General features: G+C 42.0%; 1 protein-coding gene across 1 annotated transcript in view; it reads left to right on the forward strand.

The window, feature by feature from the left end:
- Positions 1-580: 580 nt before the first annotated feature.
- Positions 581-17,393, forward strand: part of adcy1a (adenylate cyclase 1a) — a 100,418-nt gene continuing 83,605 nt past the window's right edge. The window contains 3 exon segments of the mRNA XM_061683629.1: positions 581-1,310; positions 3,084-3,233; positions 7,241-7,359. Of these exon segments, the coding sequence (XP_061539613.1) occupies positions 708-1,310; positions 3,084-3,233; positions 7,241-7,359 (872 nt within the window). The 5' untranslated portion in view covers positions 581-707.

Raw genomic sequence — 17,393 nt, forward strand, 5'->3', positions numbered from 1 at the left:
TTTTAATGGATCAATGCAACACGAGAAATGTAAAAATGTGTACAGGGGGAAGAAACACATGAAAGACCAAATTCTTGCCAATGCTTGCTTTGGTGCAGCTGCAGCTATTTTTAGCTGGGAACTACGTACATCTACTGTGACTGCAGACGCTGAGGGGAAATCACCGGCGCTGCCTTGCTGCCGTCTTCATCCAAACACGCAAACACTCGACTTCGTTATTGTAGTACAGGAAGGCTGCGTCTCCTGAGTCATACAGCTGTGTGTTTGTGTGCGTGTGTGTAGATAGATAGATAGATAGATAGATAGATAGAGAGAGAGAGAGAGAGAGAGAGAGAGAGAGAGAGTCGTGGTTACTGAGGATGCAGTGATTGTCGCCATATACAAACTTAAAAATAATTCCTGACAGTGGTAATGGATCTCATGTAGGCTGTATCCATATATAAAAGACAATCACCGTTAACCCTGCGTGAGCGAGCGAGAGAGAGAGAGAGAGAGAGAGAGAGAGAGAGAGAGAGAGAGAGATGTTGACTTTTGTGACGACACAGCAACTATCGCCAACCTGTGGATAAGGCGCGCACGCACACTTTCCACGGAGCCATGAAGTATAGGGGGAAGAGGGGTGGGGGGAGGCGAATCCCGACCGTGGGTGTGCAAGCAGAAAGTTGAAGCGTTGTGCGCCATATACCCGCTTCGTGAATGGCCCCATTATGGAGGAGATGTCATTCCAAAGAGTTAAGACCCGGCGGAGGAAGGGTCACTGCCCGGCCGGTGCGCCGCCGCTGGACGCCATCGTGTGCGAGGACGAGTTCAAGAGCCAGGAGCTGGAGGCTCTCTTCCAGAACTACAACCTGAAGCTGGAGCAGACGGCCACCCTCAAGGCGCTGGCGGTGCTCATTGTCGCCGCGTCATCGCTGTCCCTCGTGGAGCTGCTCTCCAACCCTCGTCTGACGCTCTCCAAGGGCTCCAGCCCCGTGCACTGCGTGGTTTTCCTCTCGCTTTTCATCGTCACTAATGTCAAATACCTGCAGGTGACGCAGCTGCAGCAAACGGCCAAGCTCGCCCTGCTCTTCAGCTTCACCTTCGCGCTGCTCTGCTGCCCATTCCCGCTGGCCCTGGGCGCGTCGGAGCCGGCGGGCGCCCCCGCACCCGAGCAAGGCGTGTGGCAGCTCATGCTGGTCACCCTGGTGGCTTACATGCTGCTGCCAGTGCGGACTCTGCTGGCTGTGCTTTTCGGCGGCATGCTCGCTACATCCCACTTTATTATCATCTCAACGTCGATCCCCAGGAGGACACAGGAGCTGTGGAGACCGGTGGGTGTTGCACCTGCGGCCAATGCACTCGTCCACCAGCCACATTTTGCAATTATTCATTTAATAGGACAGGAACAGGAGATACATTTCCTCTGGTTTGGAGGGTCCCACCTGTGAGGCATAAACATGAAGCAGATGAAAACATGTTTCTGCTCCAGGTTTTTGACAAGAAAGTGTATACTTGCTAATGCTGCACAGGAGACTAGTGGGATTTAACACAAAATTCCACCATTATAAAAGCTGTAGTATTGTCATGTCCTGCTGAGTCCTACACAGCCTCGTTCGCCTCGCACAGAAAAATGTTGTTACAGATATTATCTAGATAAGACTTGTTTTTCATTAAATTAAATTTAATTAATTAAATTTCATCAAGTTTAGGCTCTGGAGAATCTAAGATTTTTTTCACGCCATGAACAACCTGGCTAAGATGAGCTGCCAGTAAAAACGGAACGTTCACTCAAATGAGACATACATTTAAAAAAACAAAAGAATAAATCTACCAATTAATCTTTCCAGGCTAAGTCAGTTTACAATGCTTCAGCAATATCACAGTAACAATTTTAACTTCTCAAAGCGACACAACATGCTGCCGATTAAGCTGACCATGCTGCCATTTCCAGGTAGACGGATTTCTTGAGGGAGTTTTGGCTTGCACGACATTCATGAGGATGATAATCATGCGACCTCAATTTTCTGTGTTTTGAGCCGTAAATATATTTACACAAGAGTGCAGCCTCCATTTAATGCCCGAACAATGAAAGCATAGAGGGATGATGTGACAAAAGACGGCCAGTTAGCTTCTCTCTCTCTCTCTCTCTATTTCTCTCTTTTTCATGATAATTATAATGGGCGTCAAACTTTCAGTTATTCACGGATTTCCGTGAATAATTTTCAGGCCCAATCCCTATCCCCCTTGTTGAAACTAAACGAAATGTGTGCCATACTCAAAGGCACATGGGCAGTAGGCAGGAAGTAGACAAGCATCAGCCCATGATCTAGTTGCAGCAAGACTTGATGAACTGTACATTAAATTCCACTCACCAGCTAAACATTTAGCAGTTTGAAATCACTGTGATACTTGTATTGTTACTACTTTCACCCATAAACTAATTACCTGCCATTACCAGTACACAAGAATGGGCTTATTCTATCGATGCAATGAGAATAAGGTCAAGATTTACAGTCAGAACTGGGGAACAACAACAACAATACCAAGGCTACTACTACTACTACTACTACTACTGATACTATTATTAAGGACAGACGCCGTTCATAAGACACACATGCTCTTCAGCTTGGTATACAGCAGTGAACAATATTCTCTTTCACTTTTGTCCGCCTTTTTAAGCAACGTGGTTGCCAAAGAGTTCTTCCTTCAAACGAGGTTTCCTGCTGCAGGATCAATAGAGTTATAACCTTAATCAATGATGCTCTTTGTCTGCCAGTTCTTTCATTATGCAGCACTTGTTCATCAAGCCACTTCATGTTGTAATCTGCTGCCCTTCATGTCTGACATTGTGAAGCAAAAACACACACACGGACATTTGAGGTATCAGACTCTTCTCACACACACACAAAAAAGGGTACAATAGGGTGGTACCCTTAAAGGTATAGCTGTTACACATTTGATTTGGACATAGATTGATTCACTGGTAAATTTGCGTAGACTTTACCCTAACAAACAGAAATAGTCTCCCTTTTTTTTAACTGTGAATATGTGCACTCGCGACCAGCTTTGTTTGTCCTGTCTGCTCTCTTTTGTATGTACTGCAGTTGGCAGCCAATGCGGTGCTTTTCAGCAGTGTCAACCTGTTGGGGGTGTTTGTGAGAATTCTCACTGAGCGCACACAGAGGAAAGTCTTCCTGCAGGCCCGCAACTGCATCGAAGAGAGGCTCCGGCTTGAGGACGAGAACGAGAAACAGGTGAGGTGTGCGCACAAACACGTCAACAGCAGACTGAGTGCATATCATGCCATGCTTCCAAAGATTGCACCTCGGCTTTTGCACGCATGTTCACGGAATCGGAGAATCAGCTGAGTTGTTTTTTTTTTTTTTTTTTAAGGGGTCAGGTGCAAATGCATTCCAATAAACATCCTACAGGAAAGCAGTAACTATGACAGCAGCTATTTAAGGAAAGAACAATTACTGTGGCTTATGCACTGGGCACTGAAAATTCCACACCTTCCTCGCACACCTACTGTACATGAACGATTTTAAATAAGGAGCAGGCAACTTTAACACAGGACACTCTTTGCTGTGTGCCCCATCATCCTCACCCACCATTTGTTCAAAAAACACCCACGCTATCTATTGAGAGTGAATTTATCAGTCTATTTTATACAATACTATATGTTACACAACACAAACAAGCAAAAACAGCCATAGTACCTGTGCTTTTGAGGTGAGTTGATGACATGCTGTGTTTTCCTGAGCAGTAACAGGCTCCCTTCTGACAGGTAATTACACAAGCAGATTGCTTTCATGGCCTTCATAGTCCAGTAAAGGTCACAGTTTATCTGGGTGAAAGAAAACACGCAGAAACTGATTGAGCTCTATCAACAGAAAGCCGACAGCCCCAACTGGGCTGCTGGGCGCACAAGCAGGTGTCTTCGATTTGTATATCATCCATCAAACACACCTTTCACTATGATTGTTTTGTACTTTTGATGTGTGCTTGTTTTTTTGTTTTTTTTTATTTCAGATAAATGCATAAGCTGTACTGATACCTGAAAATGTGTTCCATGTGTTTTAAAATTGAACTCAGAACCATGAAACAAAGCCTTGCATTCTCTCATATCATATGAAGGTTTTTGGAACCTTTCCATTCACCTAATGATTTGTGTAGTACATGACTGGTATTGAATTCTTATACCTGTTGAAAATAAATGCAATTCCAACGCAAACAGTCATGATCAGACGGCCAAGTTTACTCAGTTGTCACGGAGCTGGATATCTTGACATTCAAGCTTCGCGGTGGATATGATTTGTGTTGTGCAATATGGGTTGTGTGGTTAATCAGACGACATTGCGGAAGGACCCACCTCTTCAGCTTTGTTTCCACGAAGCAGCACGTCGAGGTTAGCTAGTTCTTTTGCATCTCCATTGTCAAGGTTTCTCAGTGAAAAGGAAATTGGATGTTAATTTAAGACGGTGCAACCCAATAAAAGTGAGTTCAACATAGTTGTGGTCATAAGCTTACATATACTCATCATGCACACGAATGTCATATTGTTTTGTTTGTTACTTTTTCCTGGGTGAAATGACAAAAAAGATACACCTTTACCTACACCAATGATTTTTAAAAACAAGAATTTCCTTGCACAAGTTTGAATTTATATTGGATTTTTTTCCTAATCTAACCAGACAGGTCATCATTATACATACACTATACTGTACATACATTCACCTAAATTTAAATCTAAAAAATGGCACTCAAGGTTATATAGTGTCTTTTAACGTAACAAGTCCTACTCTGTCCTATATGCTGACCCTGTGTGGATTGGAGCAAATCTAAAATTAATTCAATTCTTGTTTTGAAAAAAATAATTGTACATGTATGCTCAATAATTATTCCGCTCTGGACAGAGAATGCTTGAAATAAATAATTAAAAACCCCAAAATAAAATGGCATCAGTGGTATGATGAGCACATGTAAGTTTCTCTGAACAAAACTGCACTATTTTCACAGAATCCAGCAGTAGAAGCAAAAATCTATTTTCTCAAGTGGCCCGAGAAAAAAAAATCTGTTTTGTACAAATTATGAAATGATTCTGGAATTGGATTCTGGAACAAGCATCATAAATCTTTCGAATTACACTACAGTTTTGAGGATCCTTATCCAATATCACAAAGAAACAATTTCACATGAGAGTAGAATCTACTGTAAACACAGCTTGGGATGGAAGTCAGTACAGTGAGTAATGGACTGTTGCATTTTATAATACCGGTAATATTTGACAGTATTTCCATATGAAGCTTCCTTTGACTCCTTTATAAGTGATTATATGATTACCCCCCAGTGAAGCCAAATGCTGATTAGTAAAGCTGAATAAATCAAATGTTTTTTAAATGACTAAACAATGTGCCCTGTGATTGGCTGGCGACCGGTTCAGGGTGTACCCTGCCTCCCTCCCGAAGATAGCTGGGATGGGCTCCAGCAGCCCGCGACCCGAGTGAGGAGAAGCGGTAAAGAAAATGGATGGATGGAGGGATGGATTACTAAACTATTGCAATTTTGCCATGTGAATATTAACACAGGAACACAGAAACAATTCCCATTTCTTAATTGTACTTCCTAGTATTTACTTTCTAGTGTCAGTGACTGGAGACAGGAGTGTTGTACTTTAAGCTTTGGCTCTCAACATTCATTGCTACTTGATAATGGTTTATTAAAAATGTACAACTATTTTGCATGCTGTTGGAGATTCAAGCTCTCGTCTCACGACTGAAACAATTTAAACTCAGAAGTGTAACCATGCTGATGTGGGTACTGAATGGACTGAAGTTCTTGACAATTTCAAGAAATATAAACTAACGTGAAGACAATTGCTGCAGGGATGAGAAAAAAAACATATTCATAGTTTTACAGATATCTGCGTACAGGACATTGTGTTTAGATGACTGAGCTGATAGAGGTTTGCATCCTGAAATATGCAAATTAGGGCAGTTATGGATTTTTTTTTTTTTTACATATTTGGCAGAATAAAATTCAGATAAGCAATTAATCGGCTGAGTAATTTTAAAAAAGTACACACACATACATATCCATCCATTTTCTGAGCCGCTTCTCCTCACTAGGGTTGCGGGCGTGCTGGAGCCTATCCCAGCTGTCATCGGGCAGGAGGCGGGGTGCACCCTGAACTGGTTGCCAGCCAATCGCAGGGCACATACAAACAAACAACCATTCGCACTCACATTCACACCTACGGGCAATTTAGAGTCTCCAATTAATGCATGTTTTTGGGATGTGGGAGGAAAGCGGAGTGCCCGGAGAAAACCCACACAAACTCCACACAGGCGGGGCCGGGGGATTGAACCCGGGTCCTCAGAACTGTGAGGCTGACGCTCTAACCAGTCGTCCACCGTGCCGCCTCTCTCTCTCTCTCTCTCTCTCTCTCTCTCTCTCTCTCTCTCTCTCTCTCTCTCTCTCTCTCTCTCTCTCTCTCTCTCTCTCTCTCTCTCTCTCTCTCTCTCTCTCTCTCTCTCGCTCTCTCTCTCTCTCTCTCTCTCTCTCTCTCTCTCTCTCTCTCTCTATATATATATATATTTTTTTTTTTGGGGGGGTTTTGGGGGTTTTAATTATTTATTTCAAGCATTCTCTGTGAATATATATATATATATATATATATATATATACACACACACATACAGATATATGAAAACTTACAGAAAAGTGTCAGTGACTGGAGACAGGAGTGATATATGAATATAGATATATGTATATATATATATAATATAGATAAATGAAAACTTACATAAAAGGTATTTTTGTTTGTTTGAATGTCATTATCTCTGTCTTATGTTGTCTTGTGTTAATGTGTAAAAAATAAAATCCACAGAAATCTGGTAAAAATTGGCCGATTTCTGCCCATTTGAAAATGGCAAATATCGGTTGATTAAATCGGCCAGACGATTCATTGGTCAGGCCCTAATACAAATAATTAATCACATTAACCGTGATTAATTAACTCTGACCATATACTCCATGTTCTGTGAACACAGAATTACCCAGTACAGATATAATATGATGTTGTAATTAGATCATTAAATATACTGTATAAATTATGTCTCATTTTTTAATATAAGCGCATTGGTGGAGCTTTTCCCAGTTTTTCATCACATCACTTTTAATAATTTCATAGAAATAATACATGTTGTTGATTTTGCTCAACAAAATATGTTAACAGTATTTATAACCCTTCCCTTCTCAGGAGCGCCTGCTAATGAGTCTCCTACCCAGGAATGTTGCCATGGAGATGAAGGAGGACTTTCTGAAGCCCCCCGAGAGGATCTTTCACAAGATCTACATTCAACGTCATGACAATGTCAGGTATGGGGTGTCATGACAACTGTGGACCCAGGGACATAAAGTGGTCTGGGTGTGTTTTGATCCAGATGTAGCCTCCTGAGATACAAAGGTCAAGAATAGAAGTAGACCAATTAAGATAAGAAAATGAAGTAGGTTTGCAGACAAAGCAAATGTGTTGTGCTTTGTGTTTACCACAGGCTGCACAGCATTACCGCAGTTTTTACCAAACCATTGCTACAGAAATGATCCAAAATATAATTTGTTATAATTATTATTATTGGCACAATGAACGAGTGGTTAGCAGGCCTGCCTCACAGTTGCAGGGTGAGAATCTCGGCCCGGGTTTGCATGTTCACCTTGTGCTTGTGTGGGGTTTCTCCGCGTTCTCCAGCTTCTACTCACATTCCCAAAACATCCAAGTCGGATTAAATCTCTAAATTGCCAATTGGTGTGAATGTGAGTGTGAATGGTTGTCCGTCTATACGGTATCTGCACTGCGATTGATTGGTAGCCAGTCCAGAGTGTAGGCCGCCTCTTGCACAAAGTCAGCTGAGATAGGCTCCAGTTTAAATGGATTGTTATAATTATCATCTATTAATATTTAAGTGGATTGGCTGGCGACCGGTTCAGGGTGTACCCCGCCTCTCGCCCGGCGATAGCTGGGAAAGGCTCCGGCAAGCCCGTGACCCGAGTGAGGATAAGCAGAACGGAAGATGAATGAAAAGTGTACTGTTTCACAAAAAAGCTGGTCGAAAATAGCGAAACACATTATTTCTTAATGAGGATGTCAAATTATTGCTGATCAAATTATTGCTGATCAAAACCACTGCTGATCAAAAAGAACATAAAGGCTCATTCTATTTTTGAAAAAAATCTTCTGAGTGATTCCCAGAACATTTGGGAGAATATTATATGGACTGACGAGATGAAAGTTGAGCTTTTTGGAAGGTGTGTGTCTTCTTACATCTGGCGTAAATGTAGCACAGCATTTTAGAAAAAGAACATCATACCAACAGTCAAACATGGTGGTGGTAGTGTGATGGTCTTGGGCTGATTTTCTCCTTTGAGACCTGGACAACTTGCTGTGATTGATTGAACCAAAACAAAACCAAAATATCGAACCTTGGCTGTCCCTCTGATGAACTCATTTCTAATTTTATCCAACCTGGTCACTCTGAGAGCGAACCTCAACATCTTCATTTCCGCCACCTCCAGCTCTGCTTCCTGTTATCTCTTCAGTGCCACTGTTTCTAATCATAGCTGGCCTCACCACTGTTTTATAGATTTTGCCCTTCATCCTAGCAGAGACTCTTCTGTCACATAGCACACCTGACACCTTCCTCCACCCGTTCCAACCTGCTTGCCCGTTTCTTCCCTTCCTGACCACACTCACCATTTCTCTGGACTGTTGACCCCAAGTATTTAAAGTCCTCCACCCTTGCTATCTCTTCTCCCTGTAGCCTCACTCTTCCCCCACCACCCCTCTCATTCATGCAAATATATTCTTACTTCGGCTAATTCCTCTCCTTTCCAGTGCATGCCTCCATCTTTCTAACTGTTCCTCCACCTGCTCCCTGCTTTCACTGCAGATCACAATTTCATCTGCAAACATCATGGTCCACGGGGATTCCAGACTAACCTCATCTCTCAGTCTATCCATCACCACTGAAAACAGGAAGGGGCTCAGGGTTGATCCCTGATGCAGTCCCACCTCCACCTGAAATTCATCTGTCACACCTACAGCACACCTCACCACTGTTCTGCTACCCTCGTACATGTATTATTATTACTATTATTATTATTATTATTATTATAACATACTTCTTTGTCACTCTAGACTTACGCATGCAGTACCACAGTTCCTCTCTGGTAGGCTTTCTCTAAATCTACAAAGACAATGTAGCTCCTTCCGACCTTCTCTGTACTTTTCCATCAACATCCTCAAGGCAAATAATGCATCTGTGGTACTCTTTCTCGGCATGAAACCATACAGTTGCTTGCAAATACTCACTTTTGTCCTGAGTCTAGCCTCCACTAATCTTTCCCATAACTTCATTGTGTGGCTCATCAACTTTATTCCTCTATAGTTCCCACCATTGTTCTTAAAAGTGGGCACCAGCACACTTTTCCTGTATTCCTCAGGCAACTTCTCACCCGCTAGAATTCTATTGAACAAGCTGGTCAAAAACTCCACAGCCACCTCTCCTAGATGCTTCCATACCTCCACAGGAATGTCCTCAGGACCAACTGCCTTTCCATTTTTCATCCTCTTAAATGCCTTTCTAACTTCCCTCTTACTAATCATTGCCACTTCCTGGTCCACCACACTTGCCTCTTCTACTCTCCCTTCTCTCTCATTTTGCTCATTCATCAACTCCTCAAAGTATTCTTTCCATCTATCTAGCACACTACTGGCGCCAATCAACATATTTTCCAGCAGCAAAACACACCAGCAAGTCACCTTCTGAAGGGCTTAAGAAAACAAAAGGTTATGGAGTAGCCTTGTCAAAGTCCAGACTTGAATCCAATTGAAATGCTGTGGCATGACCTTAAAAAGGCTGTTCATGCTCGAAAACCCTCAATTTTTGCTGAATTCAAACAATTCTGCAAGGAAGAGTGGGCCAAAATAGCTCCACTGAGATAAGAAAGACTCATTGCCAGTTATAGAAAACGGTTGATTTCAGTTGTTGCTGCTGGGGATGGCCCAATCAGTTATTAGGTTTAGGGGGTAATTACTTTTTCATCATTTAATAACAGAATTTTAAGTTTTAGTTAAAGTTGGAAAACTATACAAAAATATAAGAATTTGAGAAGGGGGCCAATTCATTTTCATGGCACAGTATGTACATGAATGAGAAGGGTGGTTGGGGAGGAGAGAGGCTACATGGGGAAGCAATAGTAAGGGTGGAGGACTTGAAATACTATGGGCTTTATTTTCGTGACTACTGCAAAACCATCGCTGAGCCTGGTGCAGCTCTCCGAGGAGGCAGATTAGACTCAGTTTCGGTAATTTCGGCATACGCCCGGCGCATGGGACGATGTAAATGGGACATCTGCGCTAGTGTTTGCGTCACCACAGACGACTTTAATGCTGTCCAATCGAAGCCTCTTCTTTCATTCTCTTTAAAAGCGGCGCAAATAGTCTCGCATGGAAATGTCTCTATATGTGGAAGAGGACGCAGCAATCCGTGGTTGACTGAAGCATTGACCATTAGCAGGTACCCTTATTAAATACAGAATGAGCTGGTGAAAAACCGCTGGCAACTTATACAGTATATGTCCTCGGACCACATTGACCAATGTCCCCTCCAACCATCGTTCATTTCTAACCCCCACCACCTAACCCAACCCCTTGCTACCCCCCGCCGACCAAGTACGTGGGATGATTGAAAAGATATAATAATGACGATAATAACGCTTTCAGGCGGCAGGGTGAACGACTGGTTATCGCGTCTGCCTCACAGTTCTGAGGACCTGGGTTCAATCCACGCCCCCGCCTATGTGGAGTTTGCATGTTCTCCCCGTGCCTGCATGGGTTTTCTCCGGGCACTCCGGTTTCCTCCCACATCCCAAAAACATGCATGGTAGGTTAATTGACAACTCTAAATTGGCCGTAGGTGTGAATGTGCATGCAAATGGTTATTTGTTTGTATGTGCCCTGCGATTGGCTGGCAACCAGTTCGGGGTACACCCTGAACTGGTTGTAGACAGTGGCAATGAAGAGACAACAGGAAGCAGAGTTGGAGGTGGCGGAGATGAAAATGTTGAGGTTCTTTGGCGTGACCAGATTGGATAGGATTAGAAATAAGATCATCAGAGGAACAGACAAGGAGACAAAGTTAGAGAGACCAGACTAAAATGGTTTGGATGAGTTTAGAGGAAAGATAGTAAGAACTGTCTATTGTGAGAAGATGATGAGACCTAAGAAAAGGTTGATAGATGTCGTGAGGGAAGAAATGATGGCTGGTGTTAGAGAGCAGGATGCAGAATGTCCTAATGGGACAAGCCGGAAGGAAAATATTTGTTTTCAGTGAACACATGTATCATGTCATGTAGTCATCCATGAGAAATGTTCAGTGTTCAGGACTCTGCCCCGAAAGAAAACATTCCTCGGCTTCTTAGTAATACTACATCCTCAGCTGGGACGTCTTTGGCCTCTGAAAAACTACCATGGGCTTTATTTCCATTCCATTTAGTTCCTATGATGTGAAAAGGGCCCTTTAGTCGAGAATACCTGTAAATATAGTGAGTATATTTTACACACACGCACATGCACACGGACACGCACGAGTACACACACACATGCACAAGTACACACGCATACACACACACACACACACACACACACACACTTATCTGAAAACTTACAAATAGGACCATTATTAGTCAATTGAGTAACCATTGTATCTGGTGATACACATCAGATGTTTTTATCATTGTCATTTAAAAAAACGGATTGGGAAGAACCATTGGAGGGTTTCCTGATACATCCTTTTTGGCCCTTTTAAGTTTGATGTCTTTAAGGATCTTCGAGTTTGCAAAGGAGAATATGAACAATGATAACGTAATTGTTTGTAGTCAAATGCATATGAATTCTATCGGTTTATTCATTTGCCAACGTCAGCCTGGAATGAAGAGAGTATTATTGTGAGAGCCTGGGCTGACCCTGAGCTGATTACATCCTAATAAGAGAATAAGAGAGCTGCGTCAGTTAGTGAATGTGGGAGTGGAGGCCGAGGTGGAATGTCAACAGCACTCCTGTGAAGAGAAAATCATTTTCTACTATGTCTGTCTTTTTTTTTTAATACCACCAGCTCCCACTCGATCATACTAGAGAAACATCTCTGCTCTTGCTACCACTCTGGTCCAGGTCCACAGATCATTGTGCAGAGAGGGTTCTGCCTCTTGAAGCTGGTACAAACACGTGTGTGTGATAGCACACATGCATGCACACACATGCACACACACACACACACACAAAATCTGGCAACATCTTCCTGATCTGGCCCTACTTTGATGTGACCCCAAGAACTTTGGCTTGTACAGATATTTATCGCTCCTTCTGCTCTGCCATTCCCCCCAGCCCTGCTATCTTCTAGCCTCCCTCTCAGTATCCATTGCGCAACAGCATGACCTGTAGCACAATGGCATTCAAAGAAAAATCACACAGCAGAGCTTTTCTGTCGAGCTGCAGTCATAATCCCAGCTTTGCATACATCAGGCTCCCAAACAACTACATTGTGCTGCCAAAACAAGCATAGGAACTCAGTCACCATTCAGAGGAAGACCAAGTTCACACAACATACAAAAGGCTAAACATCAAACCTCGGTTATTTTAGGAGCCAAGTGTCTCTACAACACAGAGTACCAAAGAATGCCAAATGACAAAACCTGGCAATAAACATTGTTTTCAGATATGTTGCTAAAATTGTTTTAATGTATTTTAGGGTTTAACAAATGAATATCATCCTGTCGTCCACCGTGCCACCCCGAATGAATATCAATCATTTGAAATAATTTCTTGTGGTAAATTAAAAACTTTCCACATTAATATCATCATCAAAAATATCCTAATAAACATTTTGTAAGAGAGGTACCATAATTTCTCGTGTATAATGCACCCCAAAATGGTGAAAAGTCAATAGTGCGCCTTATACATAGGTATAGGGGAAAATGGAAAAAAACATCACATTTTATAAATGTATGCCGCCATCTAGATGTTATGAAAAAGTTGCACACTTTCATTCCAATATGCCACCGCCACCTAGAGGTTATGAGAAAGGTGTAGCACACACTTTCATTCCAATATGACGGGTATGTATGACTGCATACAGTATATGTACAGTTGTGCTCATAAATTTACATACCCTGGCATAAATTGTAAAATATATATTTATATATTTTTTTAAATACGACTGATGACTGAATAACAACCATCATTAATTTTTTTATGGTTATGTTGCGTTTAATGATAATGCTTTTCTGAAATGCTAAACAGTTTAATTTGAATCCCATTAAAATTTAATTAAATGTGTTTCGCCCAGTCCTTCAAGTTTTCTTTATAGAATTGTACCCATCTTACAAATTCTGCCTGGGTAGTCAAACATATGAGCACAACTGTGTGTTTTCCATCCATCCATTTTCTTATCCGCTTATCCTCACTAGGGCCGCAGGCTGCTGGAGCCTATCCCAGCTATCTTCGGGCGGGAGGCGGGGTACACCCTGAACCAGGTTGCCATCCAATTGCATGGACATATAAACAAACAACCATTCGCACTCACATTCACACCTATGGGCAATTTAGAGTCTTCAATCAACCTACCACACATGATTTTGGGATGTGGGAGGAAACCAGAGTGCCCGGAGAAAACCCACCCAGGCACGGGGAGAACATGCCAACTCCAACCAGGCGGGGCCGGGATTTGAACCCCTGTCCTCAGAACTGTGTGGCAGATGTGCTAACCAGTCTTTCACCTTGCCAGCCTGTGTGTTTTCTCATTTACTAAATAAAAGTAGGGCTGTGAATTTCAAAATAAGCAAGTAAATAAAAAGAACGTATTACGTGTTCAAATAAAGTGCTTAACTTCAGAATAATTATTTGAAAAAACTAACAAAATACAGGTAAAACTTTGTTTTGATCATATGGGGAGAAGCTATACCATGCATTGTAAAAATGCATTTTACATAAGTAGAAGGGTTTTCCAGAATTTTTATGTTAACTTTGGGGTTGCGTCATATACATGGGTGCCCATTACACACGAGAAATTACGGTATTTGAAAAGTACACTTACACTTGATAACCTTGCTTTGATTAAGACTGACTGTTGACCTTAACCTTGAGCTTTGAGTTATTGAACCCACATGGTGAATATCAAGTGTTTTTATGGTAATATATTTTTTCAAGAAAAAAAATTAATCTGTTAAGTTATTATATATCAGGGTATATATATCAGGGTATATATAAAAACAGCCTTATAGGAGTTTCTAGTGAATGTAGTGTTTCAAATTCAATCCATCCATCCATCCATCCATCCATCTGCTGGTTATCCGGGTTCGGGTTGTGGGGGTCGCAGCTTAAGCCCAGCCACTTCAGGGCATCTGAGAGAGATTGGGCCTCATTCACTAATAAATGCGTGGACACTACACACAAGTTGAGCTTATATAATTAATGGCGCTATGTGAGGATAAGCGGCTCAGAAAATGGATGGATGGATGTATGTACGTATGTTAATGAATCATAATTCATTCTAAATGACGGGCTCATGCTCACGCCGCTCCAATATGCGTAAACCCCGTCCCCATTTCCCTGTAAACGGAAAATTTCCGTGGTTGGTTCCAGTGGTGGGCAAACGCCGGCCCGCGGGCCACATCTGGCCCATTGACCATTTCAATTTGGCCCACCAAAGATCGGTACAAAATCCCCCAACTCATGACAACATTCATTTGACCTTGTCCTGTAATGCTGAGTGGTTCCACCAGGTAGCGCAGTAGGTACAGTGATACGTTGACTTGACTTTGGCTCTTCTGTTTTTACTCTGCTACGGCTCTGAGCCCTTCTTCAACCAGGAGTGGGCCAAACAAAGGAAAGGTTGTCAGTGAGTACTGGACAGTTAGTGCTGAGCAGTTATTCCGGTAACGCGTTAAGGCTTCTTTATACTCGCACGGACGGTGACCGCGCTGACGTCGCTGCGGCTGTCCCATGCGTAGTTTGCCTTTATACTCGAGCGCAACCAACGCGTGCTGTTTTGAAAGTGTGTTGCAGTTCTCCACCAAGTCGTGGGTGTCGCTACGGCTGGTATTGGATAGGACACCACAGGGTGGAGTTTCCTCTGCATTTTTTTTGCCATTTCCGGTAGCCATTTTTACTTTCCTTTCAGTAACAAGGAACAAAGCAACAACAATGGTGACCGCGACAGAAGAAATGGACCTAGATGACCAGATGATACGTTTAACTATGCTGCAAAATTGATCGAGAAGGCGATGACGTAGATGGTATGTAGAAGAAGACATGTAGAACCAATGGGCACGCTGGTACGTCATCACAGCATGTGACTAAAACGGACCAATCACGAGAGACGATCTCCGTGGCGTTCGACGCGCAGCAACTATTTTTGTCGGGTGCGCGGCAAGCTACGCAGACGTGCTGCGTGGCGCAATTCTTCAGTCACGTGATGCAATGCGGGCACTGTCGGCCGCGGGACTATAAAGAGGCCTTTACTCCCCAATTTTGCTATTTTCGGCAACAAGTAAAGTAATGCATTAGTTTCCTCAGGAGAGTAACGAAACTGGAGTTACTTTTGAGTCATTAATTTTTCTCAGGAAGTTGTGATTTGTCACTGGTGATTTGAAAACTCGCATTCTTAGCCATTCAATAGCATTTAACTGTTCACAAAGTCTGCTGACTTCTGTGTAAGGGGAAGAAAGGGATTGGGAAGTGAGTGTTGAGTCTACAATACACAGTGATGGTGCAATACCATAAAAGTGCAAAGAAAGGCACGATTTCACTATCACCACACTATTTTTGTTATTTTCCTTTGTAAAAAGTATTTGATTCTTGTGACTTTTTTTTTTTTTTTTGGCAAATAAAGATGATTCTGATTCTGATTTACACTTAAATAATACAGTTTTGCTAGCGTGTTAAGTGCATTGTGGGTCATAGCGAAGTTCGCGGTCATAAATCGGTCATGGAGGTTAAGGACTGTCTCACTGAAGGACTTACAATACTTTTCTAAGAGTTTTTAGAGAAGTGTACTGAAAATAGTGTGCTTGTTTATGTTTAGGTACTTACTTTACTGTGTTGTCATGTCAATTCTACACTAACCCTAATATTTAAGTTATTGGTTCATGTTGATGTAACTGTAACTTGTGTGGCATACATTACCAACTAATGGGTACAGTTAAGATAATGTTTTTTTTTCTTGGACTGTAGATAAGTGATATTCCTGCCACTGGCAGCTGCTGAAAGTCTCTAAAAAGTATTTTTTTTCGAACTTAGTTACTTTTTAAATCAAGTAATCAGTAAGGTAACTAAGTTAGTGTTAAATATAGAATGGACTACGAAATACTTTTTCACTGAAGTCCGGTCAAAGGCTGTATGTCTAATTTATTCAGAAACCATTGCGGTTTTAGAGGAATAGAACATGAGCTGTCACTTTTCTACCAAGCATGCTGATTACGCTAGCAGCCAATCAATGCAGGAACGGATGGCTATGGCTCAGCGGTTAAAATCAAGCTTGCAGGCTCAGCAAAACACCTTTATATGACAAACTGCCATCCAAGATTCAGTCACACAAGACCCTGAAACAGCGCCACGGGAGCTGCAGATGGAACTGATTGATCTCCAATGTGAGAAGTTCAACTCTCAAACTGGATGAGTTTTATGCTTATGCGTATGCTTTTATGCTTACCCTTACGCTAAGCGCAGACAAATTTCCCAAAATCCAGAAGATGGCACAGACGATGCTGGTGGTGTTTGGCTCTCCCTATGTGTGTGAACAGACCTTTAGTGTGATGAACACCAACAAAACATCCTACAGATATCAACTGAGTGATGAACACCTCAGATGTGTTCTGAGAACTGTCACAACAAAACTAACACCAGACTTTGATGCACTGGCAATAAAAGGTGATCAACAAAACAACACTGTTCCCATTAAAAGTAAATCCAAGGATTAACAATACAATGTCTTTTGTTTGTTTGTTTATCTTTTATATCTAAGCATCTGGTCCTGGCTTGGCCCGCCTGTCAAATTTTAAAAGTCAATGTGGCAAAAAGGAAAAAGGTTTGCCCACCCCTGATCTAAGCCAATGCAGACTCCCGCGGAGGTTGAAGTCAGGAGGTGGCTGATGCAGAACTTTAATAACTTTCTTAATCTTTACCCGATATTCAAAAGGTTAGTATCATCGGAAAGCTTGCTAAACAAAGAAACCGACAACGTATAAAAGTCATGTTAATCATTCATAATTAATTTCAAAGTTAAATTACAGAATGTGGCACAAACAACCTATAAAACAATTTAAAGGCCATAAATGAGCAAACACTGCATACATTGCAT

This window comes from Phycodurus eques, chromosome 8 (assembly GCF_024500275.1).
Source record: "Phycodurus eques isolate BA_2022a chromosome 8, UOR_Pequ_1.1, whole genome shotgun sequence".
In the NCBI taxonomy this organism is placed as follows: domain Eukaryota; kingdom Metazoa; phylum Chordata; class Actinopteri; order Syngnathiformes; family Syngnathidae; genus Phycodurus; species Phycodurus eques.